The sequence below is a fragment of the Lonchura striata genome, chromosome 2, assembly GCF_046129695.1.
Source record: "Lonchura striata isolate bLonStr1 chromosome 2, bLonStr1.mat, whole genome shotgun sequence".
NCBI lineage: Eukaryota > Metazoa > Chordata > Aves > Passeriformes > Estrildidae > Lonchura > Lonchura striata.
This window is the reverse complement of record NC_134604.1, coordinates 9,987,188-10,010,774: the sequence shown is the minus strand read 5'-3', so window position 1 is coordinate 10,010,774 and position 23,587 is coordinate 9,987,188. Positions and strand designations below refer to the sequence as shown.

Below are 23,587 nucleotides of genomic sequence, written 5' to 3'. Positions count from 1 at the left end.
CAAAAAAGAAAGGCATCTACTTTCCACTCCCCCATCCCATTTCCCAGTGCTCTGACTTCAGCAGTGACACTTCTCCTGGCTTCCTCCTCATCCTCTTTGTTTTACAGTGCATTTAAATATTTAGATTAAATATCAGTCTTAATTTCATAGCATTAGACTGTAGCCTATTCTCATTTAGTCATACATCTCTATTTTATTATACTTTGTCCAATCACCACTTTTAAGCAGCCCTGGAGTTTTACAGATGCTACTGAAAAATCCCACCTAGAAAGTTTTTCATTTAGTTTTGGTGCACAAAAAGAAAGGGAGCATTGGTTCTGTATGCCAAATACAGAACTCAGGACTTTAAACAATACTTTGTAATTTTTTGTTTTCCAAAAGTGCCTGAGATTCAGGATATACCTTTTGCTCAGATCACATAGAAAAGATGTGCTCTTCTAGAATCTTAACACTTTAGCCTGCTTGGTTATGTAAACTGTACTCTTAGGGGATGGCTTGTGATGCTCTTACTTTCTGTGAGTTTACCAAACAAAACAAATTATGCCAACAAAAAGACATGTAATATGTCTTGATTCCTCTTTTCAGGGGAGATAGCAGGATGGTTTGTTGACAGTATGTTTAAAAAGGAGTCCTTGCTGATCACAGTCCTTGCTGACAGAGTAGAATTTCATCAAAATAATAAGTGCAATCTGGTTAGCTCCTTCAAACAGACAAGAATTCACATGCTGCAGAGAAGAGCTAAGGAGATGATGAGAAGGCTAAAGAGCCCAGATGGGCTCACAGGCTACATCTATAGTGAGAAAGGTGACAAATTCCTGGTTTGTTTACCCTTGAGAATAAAGCCTGAGATGAGATACTCTAGTCAATTTGGGGCACTGTAAAACGAAGAGAGAAAAAGGAGAGAGGAAGAAAAATGACTATTTATTCTGACTGACAATGTTAACATTCAAGGAATAGGACACACAGTAGTTTTGCTGTTGAGTAACACTGAGATCACATCCAAGCTGCAAATTGGCTGGCAGCAATATGAGTAAAGAAAGTAAAGGGGAAAGTGAATAGATTAATGTATTGATTTCCACGTTCCTCTTGGAGGAAAGGTAACCAATTACCCCTTTTACTGAAAGGAAGGGAAAAGCTTGGGGAGAGCAACACATCAACAGGATTTTTTTATACACTAATCTTCAAAGATTTATGGATCTACTCAGAACTCAGAAGCTAAAGAAATAGGAAAACAATTCCCACTGATTTCAACATGCTTTGAGAAACTTAGAAAGTTAAAAAATAAAAGTTATGCATTAAACTTTTTGAAACTTCCCCAAGCTAGAGCTCAGCAATTGAAATAAAATTAAAATAATGGGACTCTTGATCACTTTCTGTACTTCCTTTGCACTGTAGGCAAAGTAGATATACTAAGGACTTCAAGATTTTTAGAGTGGCATTTACAGACTACAAAAAATTATAACAAGTCAGCTCCATATTTTAATCTCTTACTGGTATACAAAGCAATCAGAATTTCATTCTACAGCAACCTTTTATCTTTAAATCTGAATAATTTCTGACTTTTTAAAAAATAATCACATCTTACTCTTTAATTTAACAAGTTCAAAAAACCCAATGTCCACTGTTGTCTTTACCTTCTCCTGAAAATTTCTGTAAGTGGTTCCAGACAGGCAAGATAGCACATTTTGAGATAAATTTGAGGTTTCTGTCACTGAAAGAGGGCATCGTAGCACCAAGCACCATCTTATCTCTCCCATCACACACCAATCCACATTACTGATATTTTATAATTCCTCAGTGTCTCAAGTGAAAGTGGTATGTTCATGAATGTAATAAAAATAAAGGCATTCACTGTATATAGACTTTCCCTACAAGAGTCAGAATAAAGAAGAACAAAGAGAATTCTTTCTCACTTGCCAATCTGAACCATCTGAGCAATATCACAAAACCAAATACAACCTTCTATAAAATACAGCCCTTTCTATTGTTTTTCATGCTGCACCACTCTTAACAGACCATTAAGTCATGCCAGGCTGATTTATGTAATGAAAACTTCCCAGTGCAGATTGAAATGCATCATACAGTCATGTTGCACTTAAATGCCAATAGACTGCATTTAACCAGTAGGAAATTTGGAAAGTTCATGGCTGGTATCTTAACTGTCTCTTCACCATCATGACGGAGAAGTTCAGTTTTTGTACTTGGTCTCCCTTTAGTCCCTTAGCTAAATCCAAATACTTCACTTCTATCCTGGTGGCAAAAGTATCCAGGTATTTGCTGCAAATTTTTTCTTTTTGGGAAGATGAGCCACAGCACATAACAAAAAACCTAAGTAAACTTGACTTACTGCAAAGCAACTGACATGGAAAGAACTCTATTTTCACTTGGACTTAGTTGAAATTAATTTGCAAACTGAGTAGTACTCTGTCATCTGAATGACATTTTGTATTATTAATAAAAAAGTAACTGGGACATCAGACAGATCTTCATAAATATGGCATTTGAAGGTCCACCATCTAAAAGCAGTACAGCAACTGCCTTTGAGAAGAGGGTCAGTGTTACTGAAACTTTTGGGCTCTTCCTAATTGTTGTGCTTCTTCCAGCAGCTATGATCCTGCCCAACTGCCATATGAAATACAGCAGAAAAATTGAGAAAATTCTAACTTGCTTATATGAAGAATCTACCTATTCAGTGAAATAACTATAGAAATTGTATAAATAGGGATAAATATCTTGTTTCCTAAACCCATCTGTTGTAAATCCTGTCAGGAATCTTTTCAAAAGGTTATAAATAATCTATTTTAGAAAGAGGCAACACATTTATTCCTAGCAGCAAATTCAAACATGATGAGTAATCTGGCACAGAGCTTTTAAATTCACCAGCTGCCACCCACCTCAGGCAGCACCATACCTCATTTTATCTGTGTAGTATGAAACATTTGTTAATAAGTGCTTCAACCCAAGATGGTCATTGGTAATCCCACTCCTGAATTTTCCACTCAAGCTGAAATTAAAATAAAAATATCATACCTAACCTATATAAATATCATACCTAACAAATATTTGAAATGGGCAAAAACTGACTGGAAAATGAAAATTATTTTGTTTGCAACAAGAAATACAAGTCTAAATCATTAAAAATGTATTTCTCTACTCTTCATTGGAAAAAAAAATTGTCTTGTCTTGTTTAAAACCTAATAAAGGCAAAACATGTCTGCTCTGAATTTGAGACGTGATAGAAGATAGAAGTATCTAGATAATTTTCTGCTGTCATCAAAAAATATAAATTTTGAAGTGCTCCCCTGCACTTTAACATACACATAAATATACAAATATACTTCTGTTAAAATGTCATCCTCCTAGAAAGCTGTGAGGTAATTACATGAAGCAGGGTTTTCTTTAGCTTCATTTAGGTAAAGAGAGTTTTTTTTTTTGCTCTGCATTCCAGTTAAATTCCTAAACAAAAAAATACTACAGTATTTGACTCCCTGTGCTTGCTAAATGACAATTTTAACAGAAGACTACTTGGCTTTCTTGGTGGAGAGAGAAGCTACTTTGGTTTGACTTTAAATTAAAAAAAAAACCAGGGTGGGTAGCCACCTTCTTTGCATAGTCTTGAATGAAATAGAGTAGTGAAGTGCACAAATTAATTTTATTTCAGGTATTTACGCAAAAAACCCAATATAAGTACACATGATCACTGTCTTTCTACAGGTACAGGATCAGATAAAAGTGATTGATTCTGATTTGCGAATACACAGCAATCCCCACATACACTTGTATGGGAGTTCTGTGTCAAACATCTTCAGGGTTAGACTTATTTACTCAACAATCCTTTCACAAGTCACAAAGATAATCACTAATTAAATAATTTGATAAGGACCATATGCCCATATATTAATTATTTCAAGATCAACCATTCTAATTTCAGTTTCCTAAATAAATTCTGTAGAAGAATAAATTCTTTGTCAGAGTTGTTCTCTTTCAACAAAATAAAATAGCCTAGGCAGGGAATATGTGGAATTGACCATTGCATGATCATGCAATCATATACCTGGACATAAAGTAACTTGAGACCAAGACCTGCTATATAAGCTTTGGAGATGGAATCAGGGATGACTCAACGGCCTGAAAAACTTTTAAAAAGAATCAGTACTGTGAAATGAGACACTATCAAAACTACTGAAACCTATCATTTTCTGGTGAATCTCCAGTAATTTATTTTATGTAGTTTTCATAGAGCTTGAAACAGTCTCCACTGTATGATTTTTTTTCCTTGCCTGTCTTTTAAGAGGCAGCAAAGTAAAAAAAAAAAAAAAAAAAAAAAAAAAAAAAAAAAAAAAAAAAAAGTATTGCTTTCTCTACAAGCAAAATACTTTTAATATTGTGGCATTTCTTAGTAAATGAAGAAGCACACTAAATTCATGCCACATTTTCTAAGCACAGTAAAATTTTCTCTCAAGTTTACTGCAGTTTTACACTTCTGCAACTCCTGGGAATTAACTCCTTGAGAACAAGCCTAATGCCAAAATAATAGGGTAGTGATTTGGGTTTAAAGCTTGCTATCAAAATCCCAAATGGAGAAGGGTAAATTTCTCTTCTGCACAGGTAATTCTCCAGGTAATTCTGTGACTGTGGAGGTATTTGGCTTGGTTCCATGGATATTAGTTCAAGTAAGTTAGTAAGATGGGATCTGGAAACGGAGGCCTAACCTGGATTTTATCTTTAAATTGCTCCAATCTTTCTTCCTCCAAACTTAGAACAGTGAAGAACTGTGATGAATTCAAACTCAAAAACTTTAGGCAAATACATATCTAACAAAAGTTTTGACTAAGTAAATAAAGACCAAACCACTCATCAATCTCCATAAACACCGGTACTGACTTTTTACACTAATCAAAAAAAAATCAGAGTTACCACGTTATTATTCTAAAAGATACATTTAAATACAAACTACAAATATCAGAGGAGCAATGCAGCTCATTAAACTAAATCCATGTAGGCACAGAGCAAATATTCATGAAAGAAAATTGAATCATACGTTTGGAATATTTCTGAACACCAGAAGTGAATTTCAGCTACTGACAGTTGCAAATTTTCCATTATCCTCAGTAAGATTTTTATGCATTTACAGAATTTTGAAGGCACAGGAAATAATAAAATTTTCAGTGTGGGGATTTAAAAATCTAGAGGTTGTCTTCCTCATGACTTGTTATTCAAAACAGCCTGCATCCTATACAGTGCACTCCAAACTGCACTCCAAGATGACCCAAGGGCAGAAACCAGTGATGAACTTCCTCAGCAAGCACAGAAATCTACTCCATCCCCTCTTCAACTTCAGGACTTCTTCATTTCAGAGCTCTTTGAACGATAGGATACAAGCAAGACGGGACATGCAAAGCCTGTGCTTTCTCTGCTGTGCAGGAAAAGCAGGATGAGCTGATGGTTTAGGGCCTGGGAGAAGCTCACCAAAGTCAACACAACTCTTTCTTGTTGAGTTCAGTGGCTTTTACGCCAGGCCCAAACCCAGACCAATAAAAGCATCTAAATGAGTGATTGTGGCACACCCACCCCGTTTCACCGACCGGTACTTGGTGATTTGGCGAATGTGCTCGTACACGACACAGTAGGAAATACAACGTTTGGAAATAGCACTTTGGCAGACAAAACCACTTGCCTGGTGTTAGACAGGTACAACTATTAAGCGCTGGCTGCTTATTCCAGCCAGTGAAATGCTGTTGCAAATGAAAGATGAAGCATTGCATGAAGCCATGCTAAAATGGATAGAAGGATGGTTACTTACCAACGGGGCGAGCTGTTGACATTACAATGGTGTAGTGAGAACATAAAAAGGAAATTAAAAAAAGAAAAGAATATCTGTCAGAATGCATGACGTGTAATGTTATTTTCCACTATGGATACTACCATGATTGCTAACCCCTCAAATGGAAGCCTAAGTCAAATGTTCACTGCTGCTATTGTGCCACTATCATCCCATTTACTTGAGCATAGCATCTGAACAAGCTGACTGGAACCATTCTCTGAGAAACATTTTTATTATCTTCGCATGCCATCATCAAGTATCATTGTTAATGCCTGATAAAAGAAAAATTGCATTGCATTAGCACAAACTTTTAGATCCCAATGAACACATCAATTTAAATCTCACACTGCCTAATGTCATGCAAGGCATTTGCTTTCTGAGTCAAACACCAAATGAATTTCAAGCATGACCAGTCAGTACAGCAGTAAGGGCTACACAAAGCCCAGGACAGCTTTTCTCATTCAATAATGGGCATGAAAGCTTACAGCACAGTGCTTTTTCATCACTGACAGTGCTGATGAAAATATAACAAATGGGCTGAAATTGCCACAGGGACTTCAACCCATAACCTCCCAAATCACTGCTTAGGTAACTTCTACTTCCTAAAAAAATTGCTGTTAAATGATTGACAGGTTAATACTGTTTCAGACTGATACAGAGATTGAAAGTTGCTGCTGCAACAAGTGATTTCTTGGTTATGGAGCAGCCCTTCATTATACTTGTGCTGGGGAAGAGAGCTGTCAGTCCCTCTGCTAATAAAATATAGACATCTCTTTCAGAAGAGCTGAAAATTTGGACATAAAAGTAACTCCAGGTTGCATCTGTGTAGGCAAAGCTTCCCTTATTTTATCAGCAGCCATAATTACTGTTTCTGAGCAAAGGCAGATTTTTTTTTTTATTTTTAAGAACATTACCAGCCCTGTGTGCTTATGGGCAGGCTAGAGTCAACTGAAAGACATGGAAATTCAGAGGTAACAGAGTTGTGAAGGCCTTCTTAGTTCTCAACCTTTCCATGGCTCTGTCCCCATTTCACTTAAGTCTAGTCTCCTGCCATTCTCACCCATCTTCTCTTGGAGCACTTTTTGGCTTCTAGTATTATGGATATATTCCTTCTTCTGCAGAAAGATGAGGTGTAAGAGTGATATGCATCTTTCCAAGGGAGAGCATGGAGTCTGAGCCACAACTCTGATTCTGCTGTTGTTTGTGACAGTGTAATGCAACTTTCCTGACTGCATCCCCATCCTCTGGTTTAAGAAGATGGAGCTGTGAATGAGGGAGCTAAGGATTACATGGTGTTGTCAGGTGTGCAGATGGAACTACATGACACCTGCAAGGTCCAAGACAAGCTCAAGGTAAATTTTGAAATGCTAAGTGGCTTTGCTCCTTTACATGACATGGTAAAATCAGTGTCAGACAACACTGTTAATTAACAATTCAGAATTAAAGTTTTCTTTAATTAAGAAGTCATTGTTCATCATCCCCTTAAAGTCAATGGGAGGTTTCCCAGTCTTATGTTTTCACAAAACTCAGAGTAATAGCTTTCTCCAATGAATGTCTTGGTTTTTCTCATTTTCTGTCATACCCTGAATATGTAGTATGTTTCTAGTATCATGGCTTCCTTTGTATTGAATAAACATTTTACATTTGACTGTAAATGACAAACCTGGGGGGAAAAATACACAAGATAATGAAAACATGCTTTTACTGAGGGAAAATCAATTAAATCACACATTTCCTTGAGGTTTTTTTTCCCTTTAACTTCATTGGGTTCAAGCTCCAGTAACTTCAAAGGATTTTTTTGCTGGGTTCTAGCTATTGTTTTTATTAAAAGTCAGGGTAGCAATTCCAAAAGGCTTGCTCCAGTAATGTGCACAGTGGACACAGTTCTAGGAGCGTTTAAAGGCCAGGGAATTAGGTACCAGAATTACTGGACACTCTGATCCTGCCTGTGACAAAGGAACAGAGTGAGACTGCTTCTGGGAGTTGGCTGTGGTGACTAATTTTCCCATATTACAAAAGGGAAGAACAATCTCTTACACACCTATTTCTTCAGCTTAAAATGGGAAGAGCCATATTGTCACCTACAGTCTAAAGTGAACACTGAGGTAATACTTCAACAGATTATCACAATGCTGTCTTTTCTTTGTTACGTACAAACATCTCTCCCCCTACAAAGCCACTCAGTGGCTTTTTTTTTTTCCCTTTGAATTCAGCAAATTAAACTGAACTGTGTCCATGCATTAAATGGATGGAAATGGAAGCTGGCCTCTTGGGTCAGTTGACCCCGGTTCTAATAAAGCAATCCATTGAGACTTTGAACATTTGATTTAATGTGTATGAAAAGAGGAGGACAGATAAAGCTAAAAATGTTTTTATTAACCTTTCACAGCTCTACTGAAAACTGTCAGCATGCACCACTAAACTGTGAAATAGTGTCTGCCTGATATCCATTGTGCCAAATTGCTGCTTATCTTTTGGAATGGAGTAATAACTATTATATTCTATTTACTCAAATAGAAATATTAGCTTACAAACTTTTTCTCTCCCCACAATATTTAGCATGTCTATATGTACTCTCACGAAAGATATTTTGGCAACTCATTATTCCACTAGCCTTAAAACCTCCTTACCAAATCAAAGAGCAGCACATAAACAGTGAGTGGATACTAGAGACCACAAATATTTTAGGTGAGAATAATTAGTCTTTACCTTGTAATACTTATAAAATTTAATTAGGATTTTCTCTTTCCTTTGGCTGTGGTTTATTTTTTGGATAAAGGGCAGTGGTAGAGAGCTTAATTATGGCAGAGCTAATCCCATAATAATATTATCTGTATTATGTTTGTCATTAATAAATATAGTTACTCTACTCATTATACTTAGAGAAAGAAACGTGACTAATAGCCTGAGCTGATGGCTCACATATTCACGTCTATGCCCATAGTTATGTAGTGCTTGCTTATGCATATATGCATCTGCTCTTCAATAAAAACACACTGGGACAGGACTTTAACTGCAGGGGAGATCCCATCCCACTGAAATCAATTAAAATTTCACACAAGATATCAACAGGACCAGGATTTCACCCACGCTGTAAATCAGTGGGTGAAATCACCATGGCAAAGGGTGTGTGGAACCCAAAGAAGGGCAGGGAAGGATGGGGCCCATCCCATCAGAAAGCAATTATCCGTGCAGGACACGGCCCTGCCGCTGCGGGAGCACTCACCTCGCACGGTGAGCGTAGCAGAGGCTTCCACTTTCCCAACTCGGTTCTCGGCGATGCAGGTGTAGGTTCCCTCATCCGTGCTCATGGCTTTCTTCATGCGCAGGGTGTAGTCGTCTTTGATGTCGTACCTGTGTCACAGCAAAAGAGTGAAAACTCTTTTTGTGGCTAGCAGAAATGGACAGAAACCATCACCTGGAAAACGCCAGTGTGAATCTATTCTGGAGCCAACTTTGGAAGATAAATTATTATCCAGCATTAGATAATTCCATGAAGCATTAATCTCCATGACATTTTTATTGCACTCTGCATTAGTTAGAAACTTTACATAAAATTAGTATTGCTATGTTCAGTATTAGGGCTTTATTAATAATATCATTCACTTTGTCCTTGATCTAGTGCAATAAGATAAAATTAAGGTATCAGGCATCAGTTATCAATACATGACAGCTCAGGTTTATCATGCCTTTAATTGTGTGAGCTACACGATTTACCTTTTGCTGATTTGGAAATTTCCTTTTATATACAGTTTTCCCCTACAGCAGCAATCCCTTAGGGAAGGGTAAGTATGTTGGTAGGATCTCATACTACCCAATTGCAAACAATAAAAAATATATTCAGGCTCTGGAAGGTGACATTTATTGAAGAGGCACATTAAAGCCAATTTATCAATTTCACAGAAATACAACAAAACAATTCAATAAGGGTGGACAATGACACTTTCTCTTTCTTAAAAGTAATTAGAAATAAATCAGTTGTGCTTTTTCTATTTCTTTGTTTCTACTGTTAAAAAAATTCTAAAACTTTAAGTTATATACATGAGGATGTATAAAAATTAATTAATGCAACATACTCCAATATGTAGTGAACATTTATTCTCAAAGCATTTAGACTGATTATACCCAGAAAAAAATTTCAGCTAAATTGTTATTATACTGCAGAAGTCATGCTTAACAAACTTTTTTAGGCTCTGATCCAAAGCTCATTAAAGTCAGCAGGAGACTTCATGTTTTATAAAATATCTTTGGTTGCCAAATCAGGAAAACCCCGGTTATCAGCACAGATACTTTACCTTTTCAATATTATTTTGTCAAATTATTTTCAACAACATCTCTTCTTGATGTGGTACATTAAGTCACCTTGAATCTAGACTTGGCTTCAGATTCACATGTATCAGTGAAATTGGGACACTAAAGACAGATCTAGACTTCAGGAGATGTCACTACTATATCTCACTGTATACACAGTCATGACATAATTTTAGAATGACTCATTTACCTTTTTTTTATGCAGGAAAGGTCTTATAGACTTGTACAGGAAACACATAGAAATCGTATGGAAAAACACCCTTAAGTGTTTGGATGAATAAGGACAAAATGCAACAAGCCAGAGGAATGTTGCCAGGCTCTACAAGATTTTTAGATCCTTTGGGAACATGAAACAAGTTTTTTTGTGTACATAACATATATTGCTATTGGTTCCTTTAGAATAGGTTTGTAGAGAGGGCACCATGTGCTAACAGACTTCAAAGCGTCTTAACTCAAGGATCCCATATGGTGAAACATTTAAAATTCTATTAGGTCTAACTAAATTAGAGCATTCCTAGCAATTCCAAGAACAAAGAGCAGTCAAGAAATCTTTTCACACTCACCACAATACAACTTTTTTCTATATTCAGTAGGTCCATTCTATAAATTAGCAAGAAATAATTTAATAAAGATGTATTTGAGGCTAACCATTCTGTTAAAGTCGACATAAACACATATAATATCCATTTCCTTGGGAGTTATATTTAATTGTATGTCTATGCAGTTCCTCAGATTTAACTGATTAATAGGATATATGCCAAGGGAAAGAGTAAGTAAATAGATGTCATGGCAAACTTTAGAAACCTGTAAGAATAATAATTTTTTTGCCAGCATAGTGCCATTGGTAGTGGTGAGGGGGCATGTAGTTATGATGTTAGAGAACTTAACATGCACCTTCTGGAGAGCTACACATCTATTACAACTACATTCAACAGCCACATGCAGCTAAAGAACATTTCCTCTAGACTGCTCACAAATTATGTCATTTTGCATGCTGTGCTGCATTAGTCAATGGCAAAAAAAAATCACTGTTTTCATAAGAAAGAAAGGGCAAATTGTCCCCCTTAAAAATCTCAAGAATATGTTATCCTACAACGATGGATCAGTTATTTGTCTTTGGTGATTGCAGAGTTGCAGACAAGAGTGAATGCTTATTTTCTTGACATGAGGCCAGCTCTAGGAGACTGAAAATATAAATTTGTATTCAGCTCCTGTATGATGAGGAAACTAAGATCAGTTGAAATATAAATATGAATTGGATATCAGAATCAGGGCTATAAAGCTGGGCAACAATTTGCCATCTATGTAATTGTGGGAGTCCTGGGCATCCCTCTGGCTGTCCTGGAAGGTCTGGGACCCTGGCAGGGGTCAGGAACCCCCTGGACAGAGCCCCCAGAGACACTGTCTGTGATCTCTGTCCGTGGAAAAGAGTTTTCAATCTTACAGGATGAATTACCAGCTCTGCGTGTTTGATATAAGTAATAATTAAGTGTGGCACGGGTGCAAAAGTAAAATTTTAGGATTCTAGATAAGGGGTCCAAAGGGGACAAGATGGAGGAAATTGGGTGTGCCTTGTCCTTTTTCTCCTTCTTCATGCCCTCCATGTCTCACTGTGGTGTTGGCATTTTTCTGTTGTTTTAGGCTGGGGACACACTGTCCAATGTAGGTGACAGATATTGGCACGTTATTGTAAATCCAGCCCAGGGAGTTTCTGGTATTTAATGTTTGTAACATCCCACTGAGGGCAGAGCCCCACACGCTGCCCTGCAGGACAGAGCTGGGCAGGGCAGCAGAACATGTTAGAGATAAACAGAATAAACAACCTTGGAACCAGCACAGACCAATTATGGCTTCTGCTTTGGCAGCGGGGCAGAAAGACAGAGACTTTCTACAGTCTCGGAACCATCAATACCTCAGATTCCCACATGTAATTGATATTTTTTTCTTTTACTACAACAGATAACATCCCTGTTTTTCACTTAATGCTGCAGAGAGCAAAGAGCCAGGCAGCAGGGAGAGGGGCTGAGAGAGGGGCTGCCTGAAGTGGGATGCAGGCAGGCTGGGACAGGGAGCTCCAGCACGCTGTGGGCTGCAGCTGACGCACTCTGCTTCCTGTCACGGATGTGCTGGTGCCGGCATGCCAGCCAGCTGCCTCCGAGGCTCCGGCAGCCTTTATCCCTGCACCTGCCAATCCTGCACACTGTGCCAAGGCTGCTGGGCGGAGGAGCCAGCTGCATGGCATGCCAGGACGCGGGGTGGTGGCTACAGCCATCAGCTCCCACTTGGGTCACCAAACAGAGGGTGGCGTAAACATGTCACTGTCATGGTCCAGTTAACAATTACTTCAAGGACAGGCTCATCTCTCCCGGTCTGCTTCTCCAACAGGCCATACTTTTGGACCACCCTGACAGAACTTGCCATCTAGCAATTAGATTCATACGTGGCTGGACCCGTGGGGTGTTAGAACCATCTGCTGTCCTGCAGTACTGATATGCTGCCCATCAGTCATCTGTTCCACTAGCACTGTCCCCAGAAGTCACCACAGTTCGGTGAAGAGCTTTGGCAGATGAAGCAGACAGGAAGGAGAAAAGAGGGAAACTGGCTTTTAGCCTGACCCTGAGCACAAAAACAAAATAACAAGGTATGGAGACCGAACATCTTTTGAATTTCTCAAGCATCCACCTGCTCTGCCTTGAACAATGCCTTGTCTCTTCTCTATCCTAGAGCCTCAAATTCCCATAGCAAGATGTTTTCATCTCATTTTCTGTGAAAGTTCACTCTCAGCTGGATTAGTGCTTCTGAACACTTGGGAATGAGGATCAGGGTCCTCTCTTCTAATACCAATCACAGAGTGTTTACCAGGCTCCTGGATTGACAATAGAATGGCAGAAAACCAGGTGCAGTGGTTAAGTTGCTCCTTAACTTTGCCAGTACATGAAGAAGGCCATGTCTTCAAAATACGTGCAGTGTCAAGAAACAACTTGTGACATATTGCCCAAATATTGCTGACTCCTAGCCAATTAATGCAGCATTGAACTAAAACCACAGGGCATCAGACATCAGTTTCATGTGTTTATGGACATCAAATTGATTTCAAGTACTTCTCTGTTAAACATTCAGAGGTGCTTAACCTTTCGGTTCAGCTTAGACTTCAGCCATCAGACTGAGCTGGGAGAGGTCTTTTAAACAGTCAGTCAGTCTGTGCCAGATATAAACCAGCCACTTTTGGGCACCACGTTACATAATTTCTGTTCTGCAAGTAATAGAGCCAGTCTGTCTTTAATTAAGTGAAAAGGAAGCGGCTGGCAGGGGACTGGCAAGGAAAAAAGAAAGAGAGAAACAAGAGGCACATGAGAAAACACTGCTGGTGAGGAAATTCTAATAGAAATTGGGTGATTTTGAGTGAAATCTGGCAGTCTCTGGCACATATGAATGCATTCATTGTTGCTAGTTCTGATTAATGACAGTTGTACAATAGTGTGCTGACAGTCACTGCCATACAGACACAATTTTTTTTTGATATGAAACACTGCTGAAAATGCAACCCAATCAGATTTGGCCCCTGAACAACATGTGCTATCATCACTGTACTGTGAATTGAGATTGATTGGTAACCAGCTGTGACAAAGTGGGAAAAAGAGCCTTGTCTTTTTCAAGAAAAGAAAAGAAGAAAAATAAAAAACTGAATCGTGTCAAAACCATTACCATCTGCTCAGCCAAATAGCAAATAAAACAAAACACATTAACTATTTTTAAGTATCACAAATTAATGTAGTGAGGTTGAATTCATGTGTTAAGTTAAGCATCTAAGAATAAACTTGAATTGAACTGGCTTTGTCACAGTTGGAATTTTTTTTTCCCCACATTTGGAAGTGTGTCTGTTCACACTCAGCCATCAATCTTCCTCATGATTATCAAATAAAAAAATAAAGAGCGGAAATTTTATTGAAGTTAGAGATATTTAACAATAATATTTGGGGATTTTTTTGCATTTGATATATATTTTCCACAGTGCTTCACAGAACCCCTGGTTTCCATATTTTCAAAAATGAGCATGCTGCTATGCATAAAACAAAATGCACCTCTTTTGTTTTTAATATGCACAGATAGCAAAAATGCATCTGCAGCTGGAGTAATTTCATTCCTAAATATCCAAGCAGCCTAACTGGTAAGGATGTACTTGCTTCAGTGGTGTACTTTAAACTTCACAGAATGCTCTGCTGAACTCAAGAAACCCAACTCAACAAGTCTTATTTCTTGCTAAAGGGATATTGGAAGAGGAAAAAATCACATCTAAACTGTTAAAGACTGTAAAAAAATTGCATTAATTTATACCAGGTATATATTTTAATCTAAAACATGCTTGTAACTAAAAAATATTAAATAACAAATTGGAATCTTTGTATGTACACACTGTAGGCTTCTTTTTTTTTTTTTTTTTTTTTTTAAAGAGATGGCACAAAAATGACTTTGCTGTATTTTCTTTTGCCTGTTTGCCAAAATCTTTTGCAGAACATGCACAAAGCTTCAAGATTGCTCACAACATCGATGATTAGGGAGCCCAAATAGAGAGATGCTACTGGCCAAAACCAGGGTAAACAGGAGGTAGTTAAGGAGGCTTAAGCTTCTGTCTCCACTTGGTTTTGTGGGGCTGGCACTTCAGCTCCCAGCACAGTGCCACAGCTTTTCACTGGCTGCTGCATCCCTGTGCCAGATGGAGGGAGCCAGAGGGAAGCTGCAGTGAGATGGGAAGTGTGAGCTGTTACCTGCTTCAGGCTTGTGTGATCCAGCAGCAGAAGGGAGAGCCTCCATGCCCACTGGCAATGCATATCTGACACAAGTTGAGTTATTTTCACTTCTATCCCATGGAAGAAGAAAGAAGCCCAAATGTATATGGGTGACAGCTTTCTGGGGAAAGATATAGGAGTGTCAGGTTTTCTTTCTCTAGCAAAACCTGAATCAGTGACAGTTATGGATATATTTGTGTGCACTGGTCTCAAATTACTCTGTTGTGCCCCTGAAATCAAAAGCTGCTTTTTGCTGGGTGGCTCTAAGACACTGCTTACAGCCATGATAAATTGAGCTACCAGGGAGCTATCTCCAAGGTGCTGACAGGATGGCTTCTCCTCACATGTACATGTCCAAATACCCATTTATTTTTTAGCTCTGCCATTCACGCCAGAGAAAGGTAGAAGACAATGTTATATTAATTTGAATTTCTTTGTGTGATGCATGTTTGCGAGCTGTCATATAAAAGGGTTTCTATAGTCCATATTTCTTTATTCTATACAACAAACCAGAAAAAGAGCTGTGTGATACTGCAAATGCAGGTGAACCCAATGGGAAGAAATGATGATGTCTGACTCAATTCAGAAGGCTGAATGATTATAATGATTATATAACTATGCTAAAATACATTAATATACTATATAAAAAGGAAGATACTTAAACTACATGCTACTTTCTCTAACTCTAACACAACTCATGACCCTCTCTCAAGAGTCCAGCCCCAGGTGGGTTGGATTGGCCATCAGGCTCAAACAATCCTCACCAGAATCCAATCAAGCAATCACCCCAGGTAAACAATTCTCCAAACACATTCTACATAGGAAAAACAAGGAGTAGAAACAGAAATTGTTTTCTCTTTCATTTCTCTCTGTGCACCTCTATGAAAAATCCTGAGAGGGAGAGAAATGTGCTTGCCACAGTGTGACACAGGCCGCTGATGACTATTGTGATTTTTCTTCAATTATGCTGAGGTTCTGCTTTAGTCCAAAACCTCTTATGGGTTGTGATCAGCAGATTATTTCTATCTGATAGAGCAGACACACTCAATTGCAATAATATAAAACAGAAACCCACACTGCACTGTGTTTTAAAGCAAGGCATCCAATAAAATGGTCTAAGTCTCATAAAATATATGTACAGCTGTTACAGTTACTGGGCCAACATTGGGAAACCACACCTGTTTCCAAGGAAATAGTCTTTTCCAAATTCTCTGGAAGCATTACACTCCACAGCACTGTTCTTATATGCAAACAGACAGGTGTGACTGCACATAAAAATGCATAGTCTCTTACAAAATCAGGAGCCATTTGCTCAGAAAACCAAGAAAGCAAATTGAGACTGGTTTTTGATTCTCTTTGAAATAGTTTGGAAACAAACAGCAGTTAACAACAAAACATATGTCTGGGAATCAATGACTCAGTAAATCCTATCTAAACTTATGCAGAGATCCTTTACATCTCTGTTTGGACATGGAAGTGTACTCATAAGGAATTACTACATGATAATTACTCAAAATGGGCTTCTGATTTGATTTTAGTTCCAGACAGAGCTCCACATTTCAGAAACTGGAGCTTTGGTGGAAGAGTGATCTAAGAGACCTTGTCATCACTTGGCATGGAGACCTATCCTCCCATCACCCGGAGCAGTCCTTTCCCTCACAGATGAGACACATTTGTCAGGCAGTCAGGGAGATTTATATTATTAATGCCTATGTCATAAATTCATCCCTCAGAAAAGCACCCTTGATGCTCACAGTTATCTGGTTTTGTCCATTTCAGCTTTTGAGAAATTGAAATGTTACTGCATGGACTGGAACAAAGTAAGAAGATTTGAGACCAGACTGGCATCATGCACCCACTAAACTTGGCTTGATGCATTTTTTTAACATGAGCCCACAGATCATGAGTAGTATGAGATAAACTAAATTTGTGTTTGCCTGTTTATTATTTGCCTAAAGCACATGCAAGATTACTATAAACTTGTCAGAGAAATGAAATATTTCCTAATCTGTATTTTGAATCAGTAACCAACTTTGAAGTGGCAATTAAAGATGAAGTCATGGTAATGTTGTAATGAAAGTGCCTTCAATTGAGCCAGAAGTCATATTCTTAAAGAGTACATTTTGCTAGTTAAGCAATTATCAACATAGAACTTACTGATAGGAACTTGAAATAATTTTTAGGCTTAAAACTTTACCATTAAAGTGTTTTCACTGACAGTGTAAGTTAATTTGTTTTTAACTCAGATGACAAGTTTTGTATCTCATGGAGAGATGGAATGTGTTAAAGGAGAAGAAATCCCTGCAGGCCAGATATTCCAGTAGCATCAGTGGTTAGAGCTCTCGAATCTTACTCCCACTTGAAGGTAACTAAGAGCTTCATCCTCCCTCTTTTCTTGAGGCTTTCATGGAAAAAACCCTGTAAAATTAACTATCTTTACTTTTTAATTTTATGATTTTAATGGTTAATAAAATGATAATAGAAAGAAGGCTACCTTAATATTTATAAAATTTATAAATACAGTATACAAACCATGTGATTACTAAGCTTTTATGTAGTACACTTTCCTTTTCTTGACACTACAGAAATATTTAAGCACCAGTAGGAGTATTTTGAATGAAATTCCATATTAAATTTCACTGTGTCCTCTTCCTGCAAGACTGCTTTTTACTGCAGCCTTCTGTGAGTGGAAAATTCAGATAAACCCATGTTTGAGGCTATTAAAACTTGCATGAAATTTTGTTTCTGAACTCTTCTAGTGACTTCATTAATTCTCTGAAATTTAACTATTTTAGGCTGCAGAATAAGAAAGAATAAAAAGAAATAACAACATTCTTCTGCGACAATATTGTTTCTAGTGCACTGTCAGTGATCACTTCATAGATCACCAATAGTTCACACAGCACAAAGAGAAAACATGCAGGCAGGAGTGCTAGTTGACACAATTCCTTTATGGCTGCTGTCCATGGAGTTGTAAAGCTATTTTTCCAACCTTGACCCTTATGTAAGCAACTGGAGAGTATTTTCATGAATCTCCAAACAGACTGGCTGAAACAATAGCTCTTCTTCAGCTCTGTGGTGAGAACTGACACTTAACATGAAGACAATTTAAATGTCAACGTTATTAACTGTTTCTCTGCTGATCAGTCTAGCAGCGACACACATCTACCACTTTTGCTCACAGCATTTAATATTTCAGAAAAATGGAATGGCAGGCAACTCCTGGGTTAGACTATAAACCCCTGGGGTAACTGTGGGATGATGCAATTATAGGACTTTACTCAATGTCAAATTTTGAGGGATTTAAAATGTAAAAAAATGCTGTCATTTACACATTCACTTGGGCATGTACTCTTCATACGACTGTAAGGAATATATTTCCACTTGCAGAGAAGGAAGGGTTCAGTGACAGGCAAAATAGCAATCAGAGAAAAGGGATACTCAACCAAAATTGCTACAGGAGGGGGCACTGTACCATCACTGGGGTACATCATCTTGATGTTATATGCACAAAAATTAACCAACCCCTGCATCCATTTTACTTCTCATCACTTCTCTATCTCTAAATGGTATCTCTGATTTTACAGAAGTTTCCTCCAAGGGTTCAATATAACAGCTGAAAAGATACTTAACTGCACTTGGCTGAGACCTGCCAGTGCTCACTTGTGCCCCACAGACTCTGCAAGCTACAGAGCAGCTCTCTCTGTGCCAGACATCTGCAACAACATCCTCTGCAAACCTGCTCTCCTGCCTCCAGATGTATGTAAGGATACAGATACCATCCTAAACCTCTTTCTTTCACTGTCTCTTTTTGACAAGCTATTACGAACATCCAATCTTCCCCCCTATGCTCCTCATAAAGGGACTAATCTCTCCTTAATGCTTTAGCTTAAGGAAAAAAAGATGAGCATGCAAATCATACAGGATCTAACCAGAGATGACAAATAGTACATGTGATATAGTTAATATGAAAAACATACTTTTCCCCCGACCCTTCATTTAAAACCGTTAATTGTTATTAATTGCAATAGAAATTTTCTGGTGTAACCAAAGATTATATTCATTACATTACTAAAACACATTCTTTATTCTAATTAATTTTCAATACACATTAGACTGCATTTTGTTACAATCTGCACAGATATTAACTCAAAGAAAGCACACAGTGCTGTAGTGTTATTAACTCATATTTCATTGAAAGGTCATTCTCCCCTTGGTTGTTTCTAGAGGGGGCTGGAGTTAAATACCTCAATATCCTATCCACAGAATATAAATGAAATTATGGAGCACCACTATTTATTCTTAAAAATTACTGTCTGTCTTGCTTACAGAACCTTATGGTCAGGATGTGGTGGGTATGTGCAAGGTGCCCACCAAATCTCTCATGAGAGAGCAACAACTCTGCAGATATCAAGGTCAGTGAAGAAGGAGGGGAGGAGGAACTCCAGGCACAGCAGCAAACTCCTCTCCGTGAGGAAGAAGCAGTGGCAAAGACAAGGTGTGACGAACTGACCACAAGCCCTTCTCCCTGTCAAGCAAAAGTGTGGGGGGAGGGTGTTTTTAAGATTTGGTCCTATTTCTTATTATCCTTTTCTGATTAGACTGGCAGTAAATTGAACTATTTTTTTTCCAGGTTGAGTCTGTTTTGCCCATGACACTAACTGATGAGTAATCTCTCCCCATTCTTATCTCTAACCATAAGCCTTTCATATTTTCTGCCCGCTGTCCAGCTGGGAAAGGAAAAACAGAAAGGCTTTGGGGAGCACGCAACATCCAGCCAGGGTCACAATGGAGAAATAAAAATGCAAAACTTCTCAGGCTATCAGGCTCTTTTTTGATCTCTTCTTAAAAAATCCAGCTTTTCTTAGTTAATTATGTTTGCTGACAGTTGTGTTTAGATCCATTTCAAAGATTTGCATCTGGAAGGGAGTGAGATATTTTTAAAATGTCGTGTTATGTGCCTAGTTTTGGACTCACAAGAAGCCATGGAGGAAAGCAGAGAAGTTATAGGTGTGCTTTTTCATTAAGCTCTATCAGAAGTGTGGCAGACAGCATTTCTGCCCAGACTATGCATATGCATTAAAAAAAGTGACCAGTTTTAAAAGCATAGCAAAACTAACACCTACACAGTCTTGTGCTGTTGCAGCTAACACATATCTTAGAATACATTAACTCTGTGCTTTAAGAATACTTATTCCCAAATAATTTTTAATGAACATTCCTAATCTCCAGCAAATAAGAAACCTTACTGTGCTGTTTATGATCTTCACTGCTGCGTGTTACTGCTCGGTGTCATTTAATAACCTACAATCTCTTAACACTTAGCAATACACCTTGTGTAAACTACACACCACTTTCCTTCTGAAGCATCACTCTGGATTTTTCTGCCCACACTCCCATTTTGTGGGTGGCACATAAAACAACTACCTCTCCCTGTTAGTGTAGTTGCCACTTTTCATCTCTATTACAATATCCATCTAATCAGACAGAGCCTGTAAATGCAACTTAAAAGAGCAGGTTGTAATTTCATTAAAGATGTATTTACTGAGCTAAAACAGCTGTTCTGGGCTGGAATGCAAAAAAAGGCCTATGTGATTGCTACTCAGTCATTTTTAAGGCAACTGAAAAATACATTTGCTGAGCTAACCTCACTCTGACGAAGAACTGGCACTGCTAACTTCTTCTGTATAAAAGGTTTAAACAGTTATTATAGTGTGTCATAAATTTTGACTTGTAATTGAAAATCTCTTCACTTCCTTAAAAAAAAAAAAGTACTTATTACTTGCTATATAATTACAGACCATGCAGCTGCTCTCCTCGGCTTCGCTAGAAAATTTGAAGACATGAAACACTGTACAAACCTTATTCAAATGTTATTAAATTGCTAGTCATAGATCTGCCACTCTCATAGTGTAGGCTCACAAATAATGTAATTTTCTTCCTGTTACCAGGACTAAAATGTAGATGAATGAAAAGTTGATCCAGGCCATATTGAGTTCCCTACCACGCAAGAGACCATCAGCTCCTTGGAAGGAAAGTATAATCTCTACTTTTGCTGGGAAGACATCAAAGGGAAAGATACCTGAACATGTATCTGGAAAAAAATTTCAATGCATAAAAACAAATTTTATTTAATTTTCAGTAGGTCTTAATCATTATGCATAGCCACAATTGTCTGAGTCACTTTGACACAATCCTTGTGCCATTTCCTCATGTCACTTATAATGAGAAAAAATTCTATTCATGGAATAGTGAACCTCATATTGCAGCCAAAGGCCTAGGACTGGTGACCCCACAACATCCTGTTCACCTCCAGTAGTTTGACATGAGTCATACTTGATTAACTATTCCCCACCCTTTGTGTACTGTGGAGGCTGTGGTGTGAGGCTGAATTTTTAGAGCAATTAAAATAAAATATACGCCATGTGCCTTTGATTCACAATGCATTTCAGTCTTGGGTCACTGATTTGAAGTGGACAGCTTCTGGGAAAAGGCTTTACATACCCTAGACTTCACATTGGATTTTGATTCTCCCTGTTGGTGCAGTATCAACATTAAGATCAACAGGATATTAATTTGCTGGGACCAATTTAGGCTGTAACAAAAATTTTAAGCACTGAAGAACATAAATAATTCTTTATCACAATGGTGCAAAAGAACTATGAAAACAGTTATCATACATTACTCACACTACTGTTTTCACCTAGTATTTATAATTTGTTTAATTCCTGCCCAGTCATACACAGAGGAGTTCTGTAACATATATATCATAGTCTGAAATCTCAAATCAGGCCTACAGAATGTTGGATAAGTAACTTCCTTTGACCACTAGTGAGACCAATATTTTCCAGGCATTTTAAAAACTGCCACTTAAGGAACCACTTTAAGGTTTTAAATTCAAAATACAAACTATCATAATTGATTTACATCATCGGTTCAAAACAACTGAAATTGGGAATGAAGTTTTGCATTATAAGAATAAACTGTTTAATCTCAGATTTGAAGCATGGTTATTTATATACTCCTGAGCAATTACACACACAATTTGACAAATAGCCAAATTATTTTTTTATAAAGAGTCATGTTTTCAAACATGGTAATTTCTTTAGAAGTTGGGGTTTTTTCTCATTTAATCCAGTTGCAACTGGAGATGCTTAGAGTCCATCTGGGACCTTTATAATTAGGGCTTTAACAGCCTGAAATTATTTTCCAATTACTACTCCACACACCACTCAGTGTAGCAATACTGTTCACATTTGTCACCAGAAATCACTGGCACTACTTTTTGCTTTCCCATGAGTCACTAAAAACACTAAAACAAGTTAAGGTGGAAAAACAGACTAGGATTTCTGAAAGACTATGAATCCACTGTCACTGATTCTGGCACTCACCAGGAGCAAGCTACAGAAACAAAATGCATACAAAAATTCAGTTTGTTCCACTTCATTGTCACTGAACTAGACCCTTTTGAAAGCTGAATCAACAACAGACAGATTTTAAAATCTTCTGTAATTGTTGAAACAGGTACCTACTATAATTGTCTTGAAATCTAGGGATGAAGCCAAAATGAAATTGAAAAAATGAAAACAGACAGATATGCAAAGAACATTTTTAGCTATAGAAACAGGAAATTTATATTGAAAGTTATAAGAGAAATAGCTCAGAGATCTCCTCAGAAGAGAATGCATGTGGGAAGAATAACAAAGGGAAAACCTTGAGGGTTTTATATATCATTGTAGATGTTAAAATGCTTAAAATACAGGAGCACAGTTTGTCTTTTACCTCAAAAAAAAAAAAAAATCCCTTATTTTCAACAATGAGAAATCATTTTGACTTGCTTTCCTAATTTATAAAATTTTGATATCATAATTTCTTCATCCATCCATTCATTCAGACTATACCTGGGCAATTTTCTTTGCTGGTATTAAAATATTCAAAAAAACCACAATAGCTTTTGGTTTAGAGGTTCCAAGCTTATCTTCCTTGATTAAGTATCATGCAGCATGGTTTGGAAATGTTCTCTCTTTGGACAGTGAATATATGCTCACATATCTTGCTATATAAATGAAAAATTATAGAATAGAAAGCATGCATAATAGAAATAATACTAATTATCAGAGGCATTTGCCTCTGAAGTGCATATGTGGGAGAAAAAGAAGGGATACAGTCACTAAAAATATCTAATAGAAATGCAATCTAACCAAAGACATTGTGGGTTCATCATCTATTACTTCTGCTTATGAGACCTAGAAGCAGACATGATTTAAAACAACAGAAGTAGCACAAAAGCAAGAATACATCACAGAAACACAATGTATTTACTATGGACTACTCAACAACACGTAGTTAAAGAGCAAGCAAAGAGAAAAATCCATCCTGACATCGAAAAAAGAAAGAAGCACTATTCATATCTACTGCTAAAACTAAAACTGTGCAAAAATAAATCAGGACTCAACGTCAGAAAGACTTGTTGGGTTGTGGAGACCTGGGCTCTAATTCCTGTTCCCAAAGCTATTTCCATGTTGAGATTTTTTAATGAAATAATGATTCAGCATCAAAACAAGAAAGAGTTCCAGAAAATGAGGACCAAACACTGCTCTTTTAGCTGAAAGGAGCCAAACTAATTTAAAACCATTTTGCAGGAGAGACTCCCTTCCCCTACTCA

The 23,587-nt window shown here is 37.6% G+C and overlaps 1 protein-coding gene across 6 annotated transcripts in view; it reads right to left on the bottom strand.

The window, feature by feature from the left end:
* The window catches only part of ROBO2 (roundabout guidance receptor 2), an 857,210-nt gene that overhangs the window by 113,244 nt on the left and 720,379 nt on the right, over positions 1 to 23,587 (bottom strand). For all 6 annotated transcript variants that reach the window (XM_021532362.2, XM_021532365.2, XM_021532367.3 and 3 more), the window contains exons 6-7: positions 9,051 to 9,178; positions 5,804 to 5,815 (exon numbers count right to left, since the gene is read on the bottom strand). In XM_021532362.2, the coding sequence (XP_021388037.2) occupies positions 5,804 to 5,815; positions 9,051 to 9,178 (140 nt within the window). The remainder of the gene's footprint in view (positions 1 to 5,803; positions 5,816 to 9,050; positions 9,179 to 23,587) is intronic.